Genomic DNA, 16,857 nt, shown 5'->3' on the forward strand with positions numbered 1-16,857 from the left:
ATATGTGACCAAATGCGGGCAGGAGTAGAGAAGAGTTGGTGTCGTACTAGCGATTTTGCTCAGAAAAATGGAGCAAATAAACTCAGATTTCTCTCATGAATCGTTATAGTTTCAATGACTAATTTAATAAGCTATTTTGAACCACCAAGAGAAATGTAACTAAAAAAGCAAAGAACTTAGATACTATTATAAAGCGTTGTCACATATACGCTAGTCCATGTAATCTACACAGAATGAATGACGTCACCATTTATGATTATGTACATGAGTCATTGTTACGTATGAGTGTGTGTGTGTGTCGAAATAGGTCAGTGTATAACGTTCCCTTCCTGCCTGGTATACACAATTTGTTGCGCAATGCGGGCACGATAAAATACAAAATAGCTATGTTGAATCTAGACGCATGACTGTAGTCTCATAGTCCGCAAATACAAGTTCACACAGGGAAAGAGTGTAGCAAGCGAGACTATTTTTGGCTCTTCAGTTACTCATACTTACGCTCTCGGCTTTCCGGGCTTCTTTGTGATTCATTAATTCTAGCTAAGCTATTCTAGTAGAGAGAGAGGAGAGAGGAGAGGAGAGAGAGGAGAGGAGAGAGGAGAGAGAGGATGAAACCCGCTGCTAACCTCCTGCTCTACTTCTCAAGCACAATTTAAGGCAGCGGTAAAAGTATACTTTCGTTTTGATTGCTGTAATGCTCGGAGGAATATTCTCTCTCTCTCTCTCTCTCTCTCTCTCTCTCTCTCTCTCTCTCTCTCTCTCTCTCTCATCACTGTTCTTTAGTCTAATTATCTTCTTCGATAATTCTGCTTTGGGAAAGCTAGTCACCTCTTAATAATAATAATAATAATTATAATTAATAATAATAATAATAATAATAAGAATAATAATAATAATAATATAATAATAATAATAACTAAGAAGAAGAAGAAGAAGAAGAAGAAGAAGAAGAAGAAGAAGAAGAAAAGAAGAAAAAAGAAATATTATGAAATGTTCAGCTCGGCCTACAAACACCGCACCTAAATTCAGCACACGTTAGCACTTTACAATCACTTTCTTCTTCTTCTTCTTCTTCTTCTTCTTCTTCTTCTTCTTCTTCTTCTTCTTCTTCCATTAACTCGTTATTCGGATCCTGAGGCCACAGAGTTCTGTCATTAATGCTGGAATGGCAGACAATCGATAATTTCGATAATTCCTCGTTTCATTCTATTAATGGAAGAATAAAATGGAATATTCCCAGAGGAGAAGATAAATTGAGATATGTCATTATATCATATATCTGGCATTGGTAATCCCGTTGACCAAATTTAATGGCGGATAATTGCATAAGATCAAGTAAAATATTTCAAAATATGGCAACTTCATGGACTTGCAACGTCTGTCATACGTATTTCCTGTCGACTAAAAGTGTGATATCCAATGTAGATTTTTCAGCTGTAATAATAACTTGATTAAAATATATATGGTTATTATTCAATGCTATTACTTAAAATGTGGTTCAACACAGGATTGCTAGGCTAAATAAGATTTGAATTCAACACAAAACATTAAACCCTCCGGCTAAAACCATAAACTTATAGAAAGGAAATTCAGTTAAAACTTATATTTTGCTTCATTAGAGTATGGAAATAATTAAATTTGTTATAATAAACTTAAAACTCAAACGTTTTATGATAAGGAAAGTGGATTTCGTGAAGTAACTTAATGCGAAACTAAGGTAGTAGTAGCTATTCCAACTAATCCAACATAGGCCTAGCTTAGGAATCACAAAATTATGAATTTTAACTTAGATTCTACATTTCTATCAAGATAAACAAATCATCAAAATTGACTTTTCTTGGTAAAGATGAATTATTGGGTTTTAGATGAGGGACTCTTAAATAAGGAATACTTGCGTTTTCTGTAGACAATTCAACGCACAGAAAACGAACACCTTATTCAATAAAGGAGAGATAGAAAGACTTCGGAGGCTAAACTCAAATAACTATATTCCATAGCAACATTCAATATGAGGTACTCAGATTGAATGATTGATTTTCAATATAAAAAAGTAAAATAATTATATTAAAATGCATGGATAACGGAAATAAGAGGTAGGTTAAAAAGTCTGCTACTAGTGAATGATAAACACACGAGAGATTGAGATAACTAAAGTTTATAATAATTAGCTATTATGCGTCTAACCTTTCGAAGTCCAGATGTTGATTCAGGTTATGGCTATAATGTCAAGTACTTTAGGTTGAAAATAATTTACATATGAAAACCAGTAAATTGTACATCAAATTAAAGTTGAGAGCCATACATTGACAACGATGCCCTGATATAAAAAATAATCTTTACAAATAAGAAAGATATCGCGGGTTCTGGCAGATAAACCTGGTCTAACAAAGGACTGTTTTGTAAAACTATCTTACATCCTTCAAGCTATAACTAGCTCAAGCAAACAATTTAATGAATTTTATCCAACAACGTAATACAGATTAGTTTCAGACCAGCCAAATTAAGCCAATTGGCTGAATAAATAATGAAATCAGATAAAATTCGGCTTCACGTAGGCCATGTGCGAAACAAGTTTCGCTTTCTATACTTATTTATCCAGTCAAACTCAAATGAATGTCTCGAATATCGACCAGTTTTTATCATTTATAATTTTTTTTAGTGGAGAATCACACCACCACACAAGACCACGTCACCTAATATCCACAGGTGCGCACCCATCACATAACAGGTGTGACACAGATGTTTATGCTGTACGGATAGAACGCCCGACAACCCCCCCCCCCCCCCCTTCTGAGTGACCGGTGTGGAATATTTTTTTTTTTTTTATTTCTGTCGCATTTGTTTTGATTCAAGTCTACTCTAAAGTAAAGTCTATGGTTAAAGGATTTATTTAAGTATACAGTCTTTGTTTTAAGCGTTGCTCTGAAGTAAAGTCTATACTTAAAGGATTTTTTTTAAGTGTACAGTCTTTCTTTTAAGCGTTGCTCTGAAGTAAAGTCTATACTCAAAGGATTTATCTAAGTATAAAGTCTGTTTTAAGCGTTGATCTAAAGTAAAGTCTATACTCAAAGGATTTGTTTGAGTATAAGGTCTGTGTTAACACCTATCAATGTTTCTAATTTTTTTTTCAATTTTTTGTTCACGTGTTAATATAACATGCAACAACTGTATATTTACATACATACGCATGAGTTCTTCATTTGTTTACAGGAAAATTTAGTGTAAGACTAAGATAGTCTACCAGTTAAACATTTGTTGAGCCTTGTACTCCCAAGAGAATATCTAATTTCCGCAACATGCCAATTTTTATAAGTGCCTAGTATTTCCAGAAATGTCGATTTAAACAAAAGCTGCCTTCCAGGAATTTCCAGTTTCAACAAAATTCCAGGTTCCAAAGAAACCCCCATTCCAGCCAAATGATACCCTCCCAAAGAAACTCATTTTTGCAACATTCCAATTCCCAGATGTCCATTTCAACCAAATTCCCGTTTCAAGAAATAGTACCACTTCAGCCAAAATTCGTTCACAGGACAACAAACTTAACAGTGTCACCAGAAGCGATTCCTCGTAACAAACAGCCTATATACAGTTACTACCAAAAACGAGAGCAGGTCACCATGCGTCCACCTGTGAAGCCAGAATGATAGAATGCTAATAATTATCGCCCCGTCAGATGAAAAAAAAAAAATCGTGACTCATTCACAAGGCAGGTTTAGTGGTGCACGTTCAGCTGTGGCGGCTTATAATTCTGGCGACTGCGACTGTCCTCAACTGAGTCTAGGATTGAAAGAGTTGGTGGATGGATATATCGGTCTAACGGTCTATAATCTGTCTAAATTTGAAGTCGTTACGAAGCTGCAAGTCGTTATAAAGTTGGATGACGAGTTTTCATCCTTAAATTAGCTCCAGGAGCGTTTAGCTGAACTTGCAAATGTGGGTTTTGTTTGTTTATTCGTAGTATAATTTGACGCCCTGCCCCAGAGCCGAACGTGGTGTTCGTTAAATATTTTGAAAACCTTTTATTAGTGACTTTAATTAAATACTTTGAAGGGAATTATAACATAAATGATGAAAAAAGAGGTGAAAGTTTGAATTCTGTGGATCAAAAGGTGCTTATGTGAAGAATAAGCATACGTCAGCGTCTGATACTAATCCGAATTGTGTGTGAAAACTCACGGCGGACACAGATTTTGTTTGTGTAATGGCAGTTTAAGCACGATCGGCTTTTGTCACGAGGATGCTGTTAGGCGGAGAGGGAGAGAGAGAGAGAGGGATAGGATTTAAATAAAAAAGGCGTGACTCGCCGGTGATTAATAAACAAGAAAGGAAGACGAAGAAGAAAGAAAGATACTCGGCTTTATGTCAGTAACTTTGTCCGGTGTCTTCGAAGTGGCCGTGGGTAAGGAGCTGAGCCTATAGTATTTTTCATTCCTGATCCGAGGTCAAAATTTCGATATTGTGAAGGGAATGCTAACTAATTCCCGTCATTCCAGACAGCTTGACGGAAGGGAATTACATCAGATGTGAATTGCAAGACTGTTGTACTATCGCAAGCATAGGACTATCTCGTAGAACCTATAGTTTTTTATTATTATTATTATTATTAATTACATTCCTGAATTGGGTGTCAAAATTTCGATTTTTTAAAAAGAATTTCGACCTAGTTTCGACTTCCTGTTGTTCTAAAAAGCTCGACGGAACAGAAATTACTTACTATCACAATCATAAGACTATCTATACCTATCTACCCTAAATTCCTGAAGCATAGATAGACCCATCTCTGTCATCTGAAGTCCTATACCGCCACAATGCTTCGCGAGGACTCGGTAAATTACACGAGCCTGCCGCAGGATGAAGGCACGACGCCCAATTCCGCCTTCATCACGACCAGGTCGGCGCCCGTCCACAACCAGCGCGACTGCAAGATCGCCACGATTCTGACCATCGGCATCATCGTCGCCGGTATAGGCCTAGCGGCTACGATCCCGTTCATCGTCAAGGGCATGCACAAAAAGGTCGTCGAGACAGTGCAGCAGCAGCAGCAGCCCTCCGAGGGGCAAGGACAAGACGACTTCTGGAGTAGTCATTTAAACGCCGGGGATGGAGACACCGCCGTGGTGGTGGGGGACAACCTCCACCAAAATGGTTCTTCTGACCCAGGACTACGCCCCAATGACAGCATGACGGCAACGCCGTGGCCCAAGGAGCAGCAGCCGGTGACCCCAGGTCCTGCCGCAGCAGCAGCTGGGGAAACGGTTGAGCAGCCTAGGATACCCCATCCGGTTCTGGTGACGTTCGAGCCCCAAGTCGTCGTCACGACGGTGAGATCCTTCTCCTCCAGCGGCGATAACGACGGGGAAACGAACGCCGGGTTGGGCTCTGCCGTTAACGAGAGTTCGGCGTTGCCCGGCGAAGGCGGTGATGAAAAAGATAAAGGCGAGGGAGATGGTTCAAATTCCGACAGCGGAAAGGGAGGGAAAGAAGGCGAAGACGCCCCTGTCAACGAAGCAGGAACAGGGGACGGAGAGGAACAGAAACCCATCGAAAATGGAGGAGGCTCAGACGACGATAAAGGTTCAGTGACGTCCAAACCAGGGGACTCTGCGGAAGTTCCCGACGCACACGTAAGTGGACCAGGTGTCTAAAACACTTGGCGTTACAGAAATTGGGTGTAAAAGTTACACAATGTTAATAAAATCTATAGAAAACTTACTTGAGGATACAGAAATAAAGCTTGATCGTTTCTCTTTTCTTCGTCTATAAGAAACCTTTATAAGATACAGGATCCGAATTACGTATATTTTTCTATAATCAAACTGAAATAATGTCATTATGATAGGTAATCCCGACCCCCGCCCCCACACCCGGGGATTACCGAGTAAATAATGACTCTTCTTCGAAGTAGAGCCTTTACCTAGGCATAGGCTGACCCCAGGATTAATTTTATTAATTTCTAGATAAAAATAAAGATTCTCACTGGCTTCTTCAGTATAAGCAATAAACGTAGTAGTACTTTTACATCATCGTCAACCGTCCATAGTTTGCGAGAGAGAGAGAGAGAGAGAGAGAGAGAGAGAGAGAGAGAGAGAGAATATGACACACGCAACCATACACATACCAACTAGACTATACATCTCTAACCGACCGATAAATCAATAGACAGCACATCGGTCTAACGCCCCCAACTATATACCTTTGACATTTTAATTGTATACCTAAATATGGCCTCCTCTCTGGCCCACCCACACCACTTCTGCCATAGGCCACGGTTTAATTCATCTCCATCAAAGAGCGAGAGTTCTTTCACGGGCACAATCAAAGCGTCTAAATAGCTTTTGGTGTGAAAGCAACTCTGATATCAGGACGGTATTTTTTGTTTCTATTCGCCATGGTCGTCTTCGCCTCTCTCTCGCTACTCTCTCAAATCTCTCTCTCCTTTGACACTTGATAGCATGAGACAGTGAATAAAGCTGAGGCCACAGAAATGAAATAATTGAAGTAGAATGTACCTAGCGTTTTTCGGTGCCATTTCAGCATTTTTTGGAAAAGGTGCTGAAATAATACGAATTAAAGCGTCCGTTAGCTCACTCTCTCTCTCTCTCTCATCGTAAGAATTCTCATCGCAATTATTATTTTTCCTCAGCTATCATCACAAGAAGGCAAGGATGACGTGAACTTGAACGAACTCCTAAACGCCATCTACGGCGCTGAGGGCAACGCTAGACCTACGTCCCTTAACGAAGATTCGTGGATGGTAAGTTATATATATATATATATATATATATATATCATATATATATATATATATATATATATATATATATATATATATATGTGTGTGTGTGTGTGTGTGTGTGTGTGTGTGTGTGTGTGTGTGTGTACTTTACTTTATCTTCCCGCCACTGGCCAGTGGCATAAGGCTGATACAGTTCCTCTCCATCTGTCTCTATCCCGAGCCATTTCCCTCGCTTCTTCTAAGTTTTGGATTTCATCCTCAAGATCCCTGACAATTATGTCTATCCACCTCGTTCTTGGTCTACCCAGCGGTCTTCTTCCTATTTGTACTGCTCTCGGTGCTCTCCTGGGGTCTCTATTCCATCCATCCTCTCAACATGTCCAAACCATTTCAGCCTTCCCTCTTACCTGGTACTGACTGGCCTTTGCCTTAATCTCACCCTATGTCTTCATTTCTAACATAATCATCCCATTTGAATGCCAAGTATCCTTCTCAGCAGCTTCATCTCAAAAAGCATCCAACCTTTTCTCCTCTGTTCTGGCCAGTGCCCAGGTGGACGAGCCATACATCAGGACTGGTAGTACTACTGCATTGAATATTCTCATCTTAGTTCTCAAGCTGATTTCATGCCTTGACCCAAACGTTTTCTCAGAACCTCAAAAGCTCTTGCTGCTCCTAGTTTCTTCTTTGCATATCTTCAATTTGCCGCCTCCCGTCTGCTGTTACCACACTTCCCAAGTAAACAAACTTCTCAACTTGCTTGAGTTCCTGTCCTCTGCTTGTCATATCCTCCATGTGCACCCAACCATCATCCTTACTCACAACCATGATCTCGCTCTTCTTTGTGCTGATGTTCAAGCCAAAATTCTGTGTCTCTGTCTCCATCCTCATTACCATACCTACCAGCACCAGCCACGTATCAGCAACCAACGCAACATCATCAGCAAAGTCCAAATCCATAAAAACTTCACCAATACTAGCCCCTCTGTTTTCATTCTCCATCACTCTTCTCATTATATGGTCAATATATATTATAATATAAATATTATATATATATAAGATATATATATATATATATATATATTATAATATATATATATTTCAAAATGCTACGTGAATTAATAATACTTCAAGGGTAAATACAGTTCGTATTAAACGCTACCACATGAAAGTTGCATGCCAAGGAAAAATATAGCTTAGACTATAAGCGTTATCTCTCTTTGTCTCACTCACTATCTCTCTCACACACACAGGGCGCTGTAGGCTCGGCCAAATACAAAGCTACCCTGATAACGCTGGCTTCCGTGGTAGCAGTGGCCGTGGCAGGGGTGATAGCAGCCATTGGATGGCTCATCCACGCTAGGATAGCGTCTAGGAGGCGTAGGATCAATATTCAGGTAAGGATTTAATCAATGAAATTTTTTAATTTTTTTGTGTCTGAATGACGTATATAAAAGGTGGTTGCTTGGGTCTGTCTGTCTATCTGTCTGTCTCCTCGGATGGTCTAACAAGTCTTTGAGACATCCTAATTCTAATCCTTGTAACTCTCTCTCTCTCTCTTTGAAGCTTTGGAAAAATATACGTTTCCTATTGGTATTGTATAAGTATGATTAAGTCAAGCGAAACAGTTCTTAAGAATCTCTCTCTCTCTCTCTCTCTCTCTCTCTCTCTCTCTCTCTCTCTCTCTCTCTCTCTGCAAGAAACCTAAAACTTTTTTATCCTCATTTTACGTGACTAATTTTGATTGTGCTAAAATACTCTCTCTCTCTCTCTCTCTCTCTCTCTCTCTCTCTCTCTCTCTCTCTCTCTCTGTGTGTGTGTGTCACGAGAGCGCGCCCGTGTGTCTCTGGTCTGTACAAGGTTTGGTAACTTATCAACATTACAGCTTTAGATTTCCCCATTTAGAACTGAATAACATATTTCATTTCAATAATGCTACACTGTTAACGGGACTTCAAACAGTTTATTTAGAAAAACCGAAACCGTGTGAAGAGGTATGTTCATATAATAATAATAATAATAATAATAATAATAATAATAATAATAATAATAATAATAATAATAATAATAATAATAAGATTTCTCTACAGGGGTTCATCCAAGAGGGAGCTGATACTCTGTAATAATAATAATAATAATAATAATAATAATAATAATAATAATAATAATAATAATAATAATAATAATAATAATAATTAATACTTTTTCCTCTTCTATCCTTCTTCCACAGAACGTGATCACAGACCTCCAGTCTAGGGACAAAGTCGTCTTGCTGAACTCGGAATCCGAGGAAGAATAGCAGACAACAATTCGCGCTGACGCAGCCAAGCGAAAATCGCTGACCAGCGCGGTTTCGTTTAGGCTGATATTTTGGTTCCAAACCTGACGTCGCAACTACCAGGGTCTTCGACGACGCTATATATACCCAGAGGAAAGACATTGTCGCGGGGGTTGGGGGGAGAGAGAGAGAGAGGAGATGAGAGGAGAAAGAGATGAGAGAGAGAGAGAGAGAGGAGAGAGAGAGAGAGAGAGAGAGAGAGAGAGAGGCTAGTTTGATGACGAAGCTTAAAATGAATGTGACAGACAAGCAGAACGGAAGGTGAAAATTATAACTTGAGCGAGGGGAGCCGTTTCATAGGTATATCATGAGTATTACTAATGCTAATACTAAGTGTCGACAGTGTCATTTAGGGAGTTTTATGACTTGGATTAAGTCTTTGAAGACTTTGTTGTATGCAAAATGCTTTATTTACAGTATAAAAAAAAGAAATTATTGTAACTTTCTTTCCTGTTTTGAAAATAAACATTGTAAAAAAGGAGTCTTCATAATTTTTTAACAATTTATTATGGAATAAAAAATGTATTATAATCTAGAAGGCGAATGTTTAACTAATTTAAGAGGAGACCGATGCCAATTTGCGCGACAAAATATGAAATTAACATGCCAGAAAGACACTTATATTTATCATTTTACAACATGTTGTAAAGCAATGTCTTTTTCACACGTTAATCTAACATTTTTATCAGGCTGAATCCAGGCATCAATTACTTCATATACCAATAGCTTGTTTTCTTTGTAATCCTTTAACATAATTGAAAACAGTTATTGCTAAGCTCCATATTATAATCAAGTCTCCATGGTTATATACTTATAGATGTTTGTTAAATATAACTTTCTATAATCAAGGATCCATTGTTGAAATCTTAGATATATTTAAATAACTTTTGTATACTTATGTTAATGTATCTATCTGTTGTATGTGAATTGTATAATATACTACATTATTTGTGTCTGTTGTATTCTGCTATTACAGCCATTTTTGTAATATAAATGCACTTTTTTGGAAAATAAATGTAAAGGTAACTTGAATGTAGTTTAATTGTCGTGTTTACCTGTGAAATACTCCACAAACACAAGAGGAATGTTGTATACATATCACAAATATGTTGGATACAAGTCAACAACTGGGATACAAGTCAGTAAACACGTCAGGAACTTGTTGCATACATATCACAAATATGTTGGATACAAGTCAACAACTGGGCTACAAGTCAATAAACACGTCAGGAACTTGTTGCATACATATCACAAATATGCTGGATACACCTCCACATTACAGTTATACATGTCATACATAAATCAGGAACTTGTTGCTTACATATAACAAACATGTTGGATACAAATCAACAGCTTAGTACAAAAGGACAAGAGTAAGGGAAATATAGCCAGTAACTACAGGCCTATCACCTGCCTACCAATAATGTGGAAGTTACTAACAGGTATCATCAGTGAAAGGCTATACAACTACCTAGAGGAGACAAACACTATCACCCACCAACAGAAAGGCTGCAGAAGGAAGTGTAGGGGCCCAAAAGACCAGCTCCTGATAGACAAAATGGTAATGAAGAACAGTAGGAGAAGGAAAACCAACCTAAGCATGGCATGGATAGACTATAAGAAAGCCTTCGACATGATACCACACACATGGCTAATAGAATGCCTGAAAATATATGGGCAGATGGAAAAACACCGAATCCCAGCTTTTCCCTCAAAAAATACAATGCGCATGGGCAACTGGAAAACAATACTTACAAGCTCTGGAATAAGACTAGCAAGAGGTTAATATCAGGAGAGGGATCTTCCAGGGCGACTCACTGTCCCCACTACTCTTCGTCGGTAGCCATGATTCCCATGACAAAAGTAAAAGTACTAGGCAAGATGGATGCCGGGTACCAACTCAAGAAAAGAGGCAACAGAATCAACCATCTGATGTTCATGGACGACATCAAGCTGTATGGTAAGAGCATCAAGGAAATAGATACCCTAATATAGACTGTAAGGATTGTATCTGGGGACATCAGAACGGAGTTTGGAATAGAAAAATGCGCCTTAGTCAACATACAAAAAGGCAGAGTAACGAGAACTGAAGGGATAAAGCTATCAGATGGGAGCAACATCAAACACATAGATGAGACGGGATACAAATACCTGGGAATAATGGAAGGAGGGGATATAAAACACCAAGAGATGAAGGAAACGATCAGGAAAGAATACATGCAGAGACTCAAGGGGATACTCAAGTCAAAACTCAACGCTGGAAATATGATAAAAAAAGCCATAAACACATGGCAGTGCCAGTAATCAGATACAGCGCAGGAATAGTGGAATGGACGAAGGCAGAACTCCGCAGCATAGATCAGAAAACCAGGAAACATATGACAATACACAAAGCACTACACCCAAGAGCAAATACGGACAGACTATACATAACACGAAAGGAAGGAGGGAGATGACTACTAAGTATAGAGGACTGCGTCAACATCGAAAACAGAGCACTGGGGCAATATCTGAAAACCAGTGAAGACGAGTGGCTAAAGAGTGCATGGGGAAGAAGGACTAATAAAAGTAGACGAAGACCCACAAATATACAGAGACAGGAGAATGACAGACGAACAGAGGACTGGCACAACAAACCAATGCACGGACAATACATGAGACAGACTAAAGAACTAGCCAGCTAAGACACATGGCAATTGCTACAGAGGGGAGAGCTCAAGAAGGAAACTGAAGGAATGATAACAGCGGCACAAGATCAGGCCCTAAGAACCAGATATATCCAAAGAACGATAGACGGAAATAACATCTCTCCCATATGTAGGAAGTGCAATACGAAAAATGAAACCATAAACCACATAGCAAGCGAATGCCCGGCACTTGCACAGAACCAGTACAAAAAGAGGCATGATTCAGTGGCAAAAGCCCTCCACTGGAGCCTGTGCAAGAAACATCAGGTACCTTGCAGTAATAGTGGTACGAGCACCAACCTGAGGGAGTGATAGAAAACGATCAGGCAAAGATCCTCTGGAACTATGGTATCAGAACGGATAGGGTGATACGTTCAAACAGACCAGACGTGACGTTGATTGACAAAGTCAAGAAGAAAGTATCACTCATTGATGTCGCAATACCATGGGACACCAGAGTTGAAGAGAAAGAGAGGGAAAAAATGGATAAGTATCAAGATCTGAAAATAGAAATAAGAAGGATATGGGATATGCCGGTGGAATCGTACCCATAATCATAGGAGCACTAGGCACGATCCCAAGATCCCTGAAAAGGAATCTAGAAAAAACTAGAGGCTGAAGTAGCTCCAGGACTCATGCAGAAGAGTGTGATCCTAGAGACGGCACACATAGTAAGAAAAGTGATGGACTCCTAAGGAGGCAGGATGCAACCCGGAACCCCACACTATAAATACCACCTAGTCGAATTGGAGGACTGTGATAGAGCAAAAAAAAAAAAAAAAAAAAAAAAAATAATAATAATAATAAGTGGTACGAGCACCAACCTGAGGGAGTGATAGAAAACGATCAGGAAAAGATCCTCTGGGACTATGGTATCAGAACAGATAGGGTGATACGTGCAAATAGACCAGACCTGACGTTGATTGACAAAGTCAAGAAGAAAATATCACTCATTGATGTCGCAATACCATGGGAATCCAGCGTTGAAGAGAAAGAGGTCGCAATACCATGGGAAACCAGCGTTGAAGAGAAAGAGAAGGGAAAAATGGATAAGTATCAAGATCTGAAAATAGAAATAAGAAGGATATGGGATATGCCAGTGGAAATTGTACCCATAATCATAGGAGCACTAGGCACGATCCCAAGATCCCTGAAAAGGAATCTAAAAAAACTAGAGGCTGAAGTAGCTCCAGGACTAATGCAGAAGAGTGTGATCCTAGAAACGGCGCTCATAGTAAGAAAAGTGATGGGCCCCTAAGGAGGCAGGATGCAACCCGGAACCCCACACTATAAATACCACCCAGTCGAATTGGAGGACTGTGATAGAGCAAAAAATATAAAAAATAATAATGGGCATACGAACACCAACACCACCAACACAACCAACCCAACAGAAACCAAAACAGCAACCTCCTTGGAAAAGGCGCCTGGAAAAGCAAATCATGGTGATGAGATCTGACTTGAGTAAACTGAAAGAGATGGCAGAAAAAAGGCTAAGGAGCAAGAAAACAAGGGAGGAACTGAACAAGAAATACAAAGTACAGGAGAGGGGACTGAACACCACAATAGAAGATGTAAAACAGAGGCCAAAGCACATAAGATCCAACGGTATATGAACATGAATAAGGGATACCAACAGAACAAACTATTCGGAACCAACCAGAAAAGACTATACAGCCAACTAAGAGGGGAAGACAACCACCAAGAAATTCCTGAAGCCGAACCAAGTAAGAGACTCTGGGAAAACATATGGAGCAATCCGGTATCACACAAACATGCAACATGGCTCTAAGAAGTCAGAGAAGAAGAAACAGGGAGAATAAAACAAGATTCACTGAGATCATGACAGACACAGTCAGACGCCAACTAAAGAAAATGCCCAACTGGAAAGCCCTAGGTTCCGATGAAGTCCATGGATACTGGCTCAAAAACTTCAAGGCTCTACACCCACGAATAGCAGAACAACTCCAGTATTGTATCACAAATCACCATGCGCCCAAATGGAGGACCACAGGAAGAACATCCTTAGTACAAAAAGACAAGAGTAAGGGAAATATAGCCAGTAACTACAGGCCTATCACCTGCCTACCAATAATGTGGAAGTTACTTACAGGTATCATCAGTGAAAGGCTATACAACTACCTAGAGGAGACAAACACCATCACCCACCAACAGAAAGGCTGCAGAAGGAAGTGTAGGGGCACAAAAGACCAGCTCCTGATAGACAAAATGGTAATGAAGAACAATAGGAGAAGGAAAACCAACCTAAGCATGGCATGGATAGACTATAAGAAAGCCTTCGACATGATACCATACACATGGCTAATAAAATGCTTGAAAGTATATGGGGCAGAGGAAAACACCATCAGCTTCCTCAAAAATACAATGCGCAACTGGAATAAAATACTTACAAGCTCTGGAATAAGACTAGCAGAGGTTAATATCAGGAGAGGGATCTTCCAGGGCGACTCACTGTCCCCACTACTCTTCGTGGTAGCCATGATTCCCATGACAAAAGTACTACAGAAGATGGATGCTGGGTACCAACTCAAGAAAGAGGCAACAGAATTAACCATCTGATGTTCATGGACGACATCAAGCTGTATGGTAAGAGCATCAAGGAAATAGATACCCTAATATAGACTGTAAGGATTGTATCTGGGGACATCAGGACGGAGTTTGGAATAGAAAAATGCGCCTTAGTCAACATACAAAAGGGCAAAGTAACAAGGACTGAAGGGATAATGCTACCAGATGGGAGCAACATCAAACACATAGATGAGACGGGATACAAATACCTGGGAATAATGGAAGGAGGGGATATAAAACACCAAGAGATAAAGGACACGATCAGGAAAGAATATATGCAGAGACTCAAGGGGATACTCAAGTCAAAACTCAACGCTGGAAATATGACAAAAGCTATAAACACATGGGCAGTCCCAATAATCAGATACAGCGCAGGATTAGTGGAATGGACGAAGGCAGAACTCCGCAGCATAGACCAAAAACTAGCAAACATATGGCAATACACAAAACACTACACCCAAGAGCAAATACGGACAGACTGTACATAACGCGAAAGGAAGGAGGGAGATGACTACTAAGTATAGAGGACTGCGTCAACATCGAGAACAGAGCACTGGGGCACTATCTGAAAACCAGTGAAGACGAGTGGCAAAAGAGTGCATAGAAAGAAGGACTGATAAAAGTAGACGAAGACCCAGAAATATACAGAGACGGGAGAAGGACAAACAGAACAGAGGAATGGCACAACAAACCAATACACGGACAGTACATGAGACAGACTAAAGAACTAGCCAGCTATGACACATGGCAATTGCTACAGAGGGGAGAGCTCAAGAAGGAAACTGAAGGAATGATGACAGCGGCACAAGATCAGGCCCTAAAGAACGATAGATGAAATAACATCTGTCCTATATGTAGGAAGTGCAATAATAATAATAATAATAATAATAATAATAATAATAATAATAATATAATAATAGAAGGAAGTGTAGGGGCACAAAAGACCAGCTCCTGATAGACAAAATGGTAATGAAGAACAGTAGGAGAAGGAAAAACCAACCTAAGCATGGCATGGATAGACTATAAGAAAGCCTTTCGACATGATACCACACACATGGCTAATAGAATGCCTGAAAAATATATGGGGAGAGGAAAATACCATCAGCTTCCTCAAAAAATACAATGCGCAACTGGAATACAATACTTACAAGCTCTGGAATAAGACTAGCAGAGGTTAATATCAGGAGAGGGATCTTCCAGGGCGACTCACTGTCCCCACTACTCTTCGTTAGTAGCCATGATTCCCATGACAAAGTACTACAGAAGATGGATGCCGGGTACCAACTCAAGAAAAGAGGCAACAAAATCAACCATCTGATGTTCATGGACGACATCAAGCTGTATGGTAAGAGCATCCAAGGAAATAGAATAGCCTAAATCCAGACTGTAAGGATTGTATCTGGGGACATCAGGATGGAGTTTGGAATAGAAAAATGCGCCTTAGTCAACATACAAAAAGGCAAAGTAACGAGAACTGAAGGGATAAAGCTACCAGATGGGAGCAACATCAAACACATAGATGAGACTGGATACAAATACCTGGGAACTAATGGAAGGAGGGATATAAAACACCAAGAGATGAAGGACACGATCAGGAAAAAGAATATATGCAGAGACTCAAGGCGATACTCAAGTCAAAACTCAACGCCGGAAATATGATAAAAGCCATAAACACATGGGCAGTGCCAGTAATCAGATACAGCGCAGGAATAGAATAGTGGAATGGACGAAGGCAGAACTCCGCAGCATTGATCAGAAAACCAGGAAACAAATGACAATACACAAAGCACTACACCCAAGAGCAAATACGGACAGACTATACATAACACGAAAGGAAGGAGGGAGAGGGATACTAAGTATAGAGGACTGCGTCAACATCGAAAACAGAGCACTGGGGCAATATCTGAAAACCAGTGAAGACGAGTGGCTAAAGAGTGCATGGGAAGAAGGACTAATAAAAGTAGACGAAGACCCAGAAATATACAGAGACAGGAGAAAGACAGAAAGAACATAGGACTGGCACAACAAACCAATGCACGGACAATACATGAGACAGACTAAAGAACTAGCCAGCGATGACAATTGGCAATGGCTACAGAGGGGAGAGCTCAAGAAGGAAACTGAAGGAATGATAACAGCGGCACAAGATCAGGCCCTAAGAACCAGATATGTTCAAAGTACGATAGACGGAAATAACATCTCTCCAATATGTAGGAAGTGCAATACGAAAAATGAAACCATAAACCACATAGCAAGTGAATGCCGGCACTTGCACAGAACCAGTACAAAAAGAGGCATGATTCAGTGGCAAAAGACCCTCCACTGGAGCCTGTGCAAGAAACATCAGCTACCTTGCAGTAATAAGTGGACGAGCACCAACCTGAAGGAGTGATAGAAAAACGATCAGGCAAAGATCCTCTGGGACTATGGTATCAGAACGGATAGGGTGATACGTTCAAACAGACCAGACGTGACGTTGATTGACAAAGTCAAGAAGAAAGTATCAC

The 16,857-nt window shown here is 39.9% G+C and overlaps 1 protein-coding gene across 1 annotated transcript; it reads left to right on the forward strand.

Annotated features, from left to right (window-relative positions):
- The first annotated feature begins 3,697 nt into the window (after positions 1-3,697).
- Positions 3,698-9,203, forward strand: LOC135204306 (uncharacterized). Its single transcript, XM_064234465.1, has 4 exons — positions 3,698-5,624; positions 6,644-6,754; positions 7,990-8,133; positions 8,967-9,203. The coding sequence occupies exons 1-4, from the start codon at positions 4,809-4,811 to the stop codon at positions 9,033-9,035; spliced, it is 1,140 nt and encodes a 379-aa protein (XP_064090535.1). The 5' UTR covers positions 3,698-4,808; the 3' UTR covers positions 9,036-9,203.
- The last annotated feature ends 7,654 nt before the right edge of the window (positions 9,204-16,857 follow it).

The sequence above is a fragment of the Macrobrachium nipponense genome, chromosome 44 (genome assembly GCF_015104395.2).
Source record: "Macrobrachium nipponense isolate FS-2020 chromosome 44, ASM1510439v2, whole genome shotgun sequence".
Lineage (NCBI taxonomy): Eukaryota > Metazoa > Arthropoda > Malacostraca > Decapoda > Palaemonidae > Macrobrachium > Macrobrachium nipponense.

Coding starts and splice junctions, on each gene's coding strand:
- LOC135204306 (XM_064234465.1), top strand. CDS start 4,809: ATGCTTCGCGAGGACTCGGTAAATTACACGAGCCTGCCGCAGGATGAA. Junction 5,625..6,643: donor CGGAAGTTCCCGACGCACAC/GTAAGTGGACCA, acceptor ATTTTTCCTCAG/CTATCATCACAAGAAGGCAA. Junction 8,134..8,966: donor GGCGTAGGATCAATATTCAG/GTAAGGATTTAA, acceptor CTTCTTCCACAG/AACGTGATCACAGACCTCCA.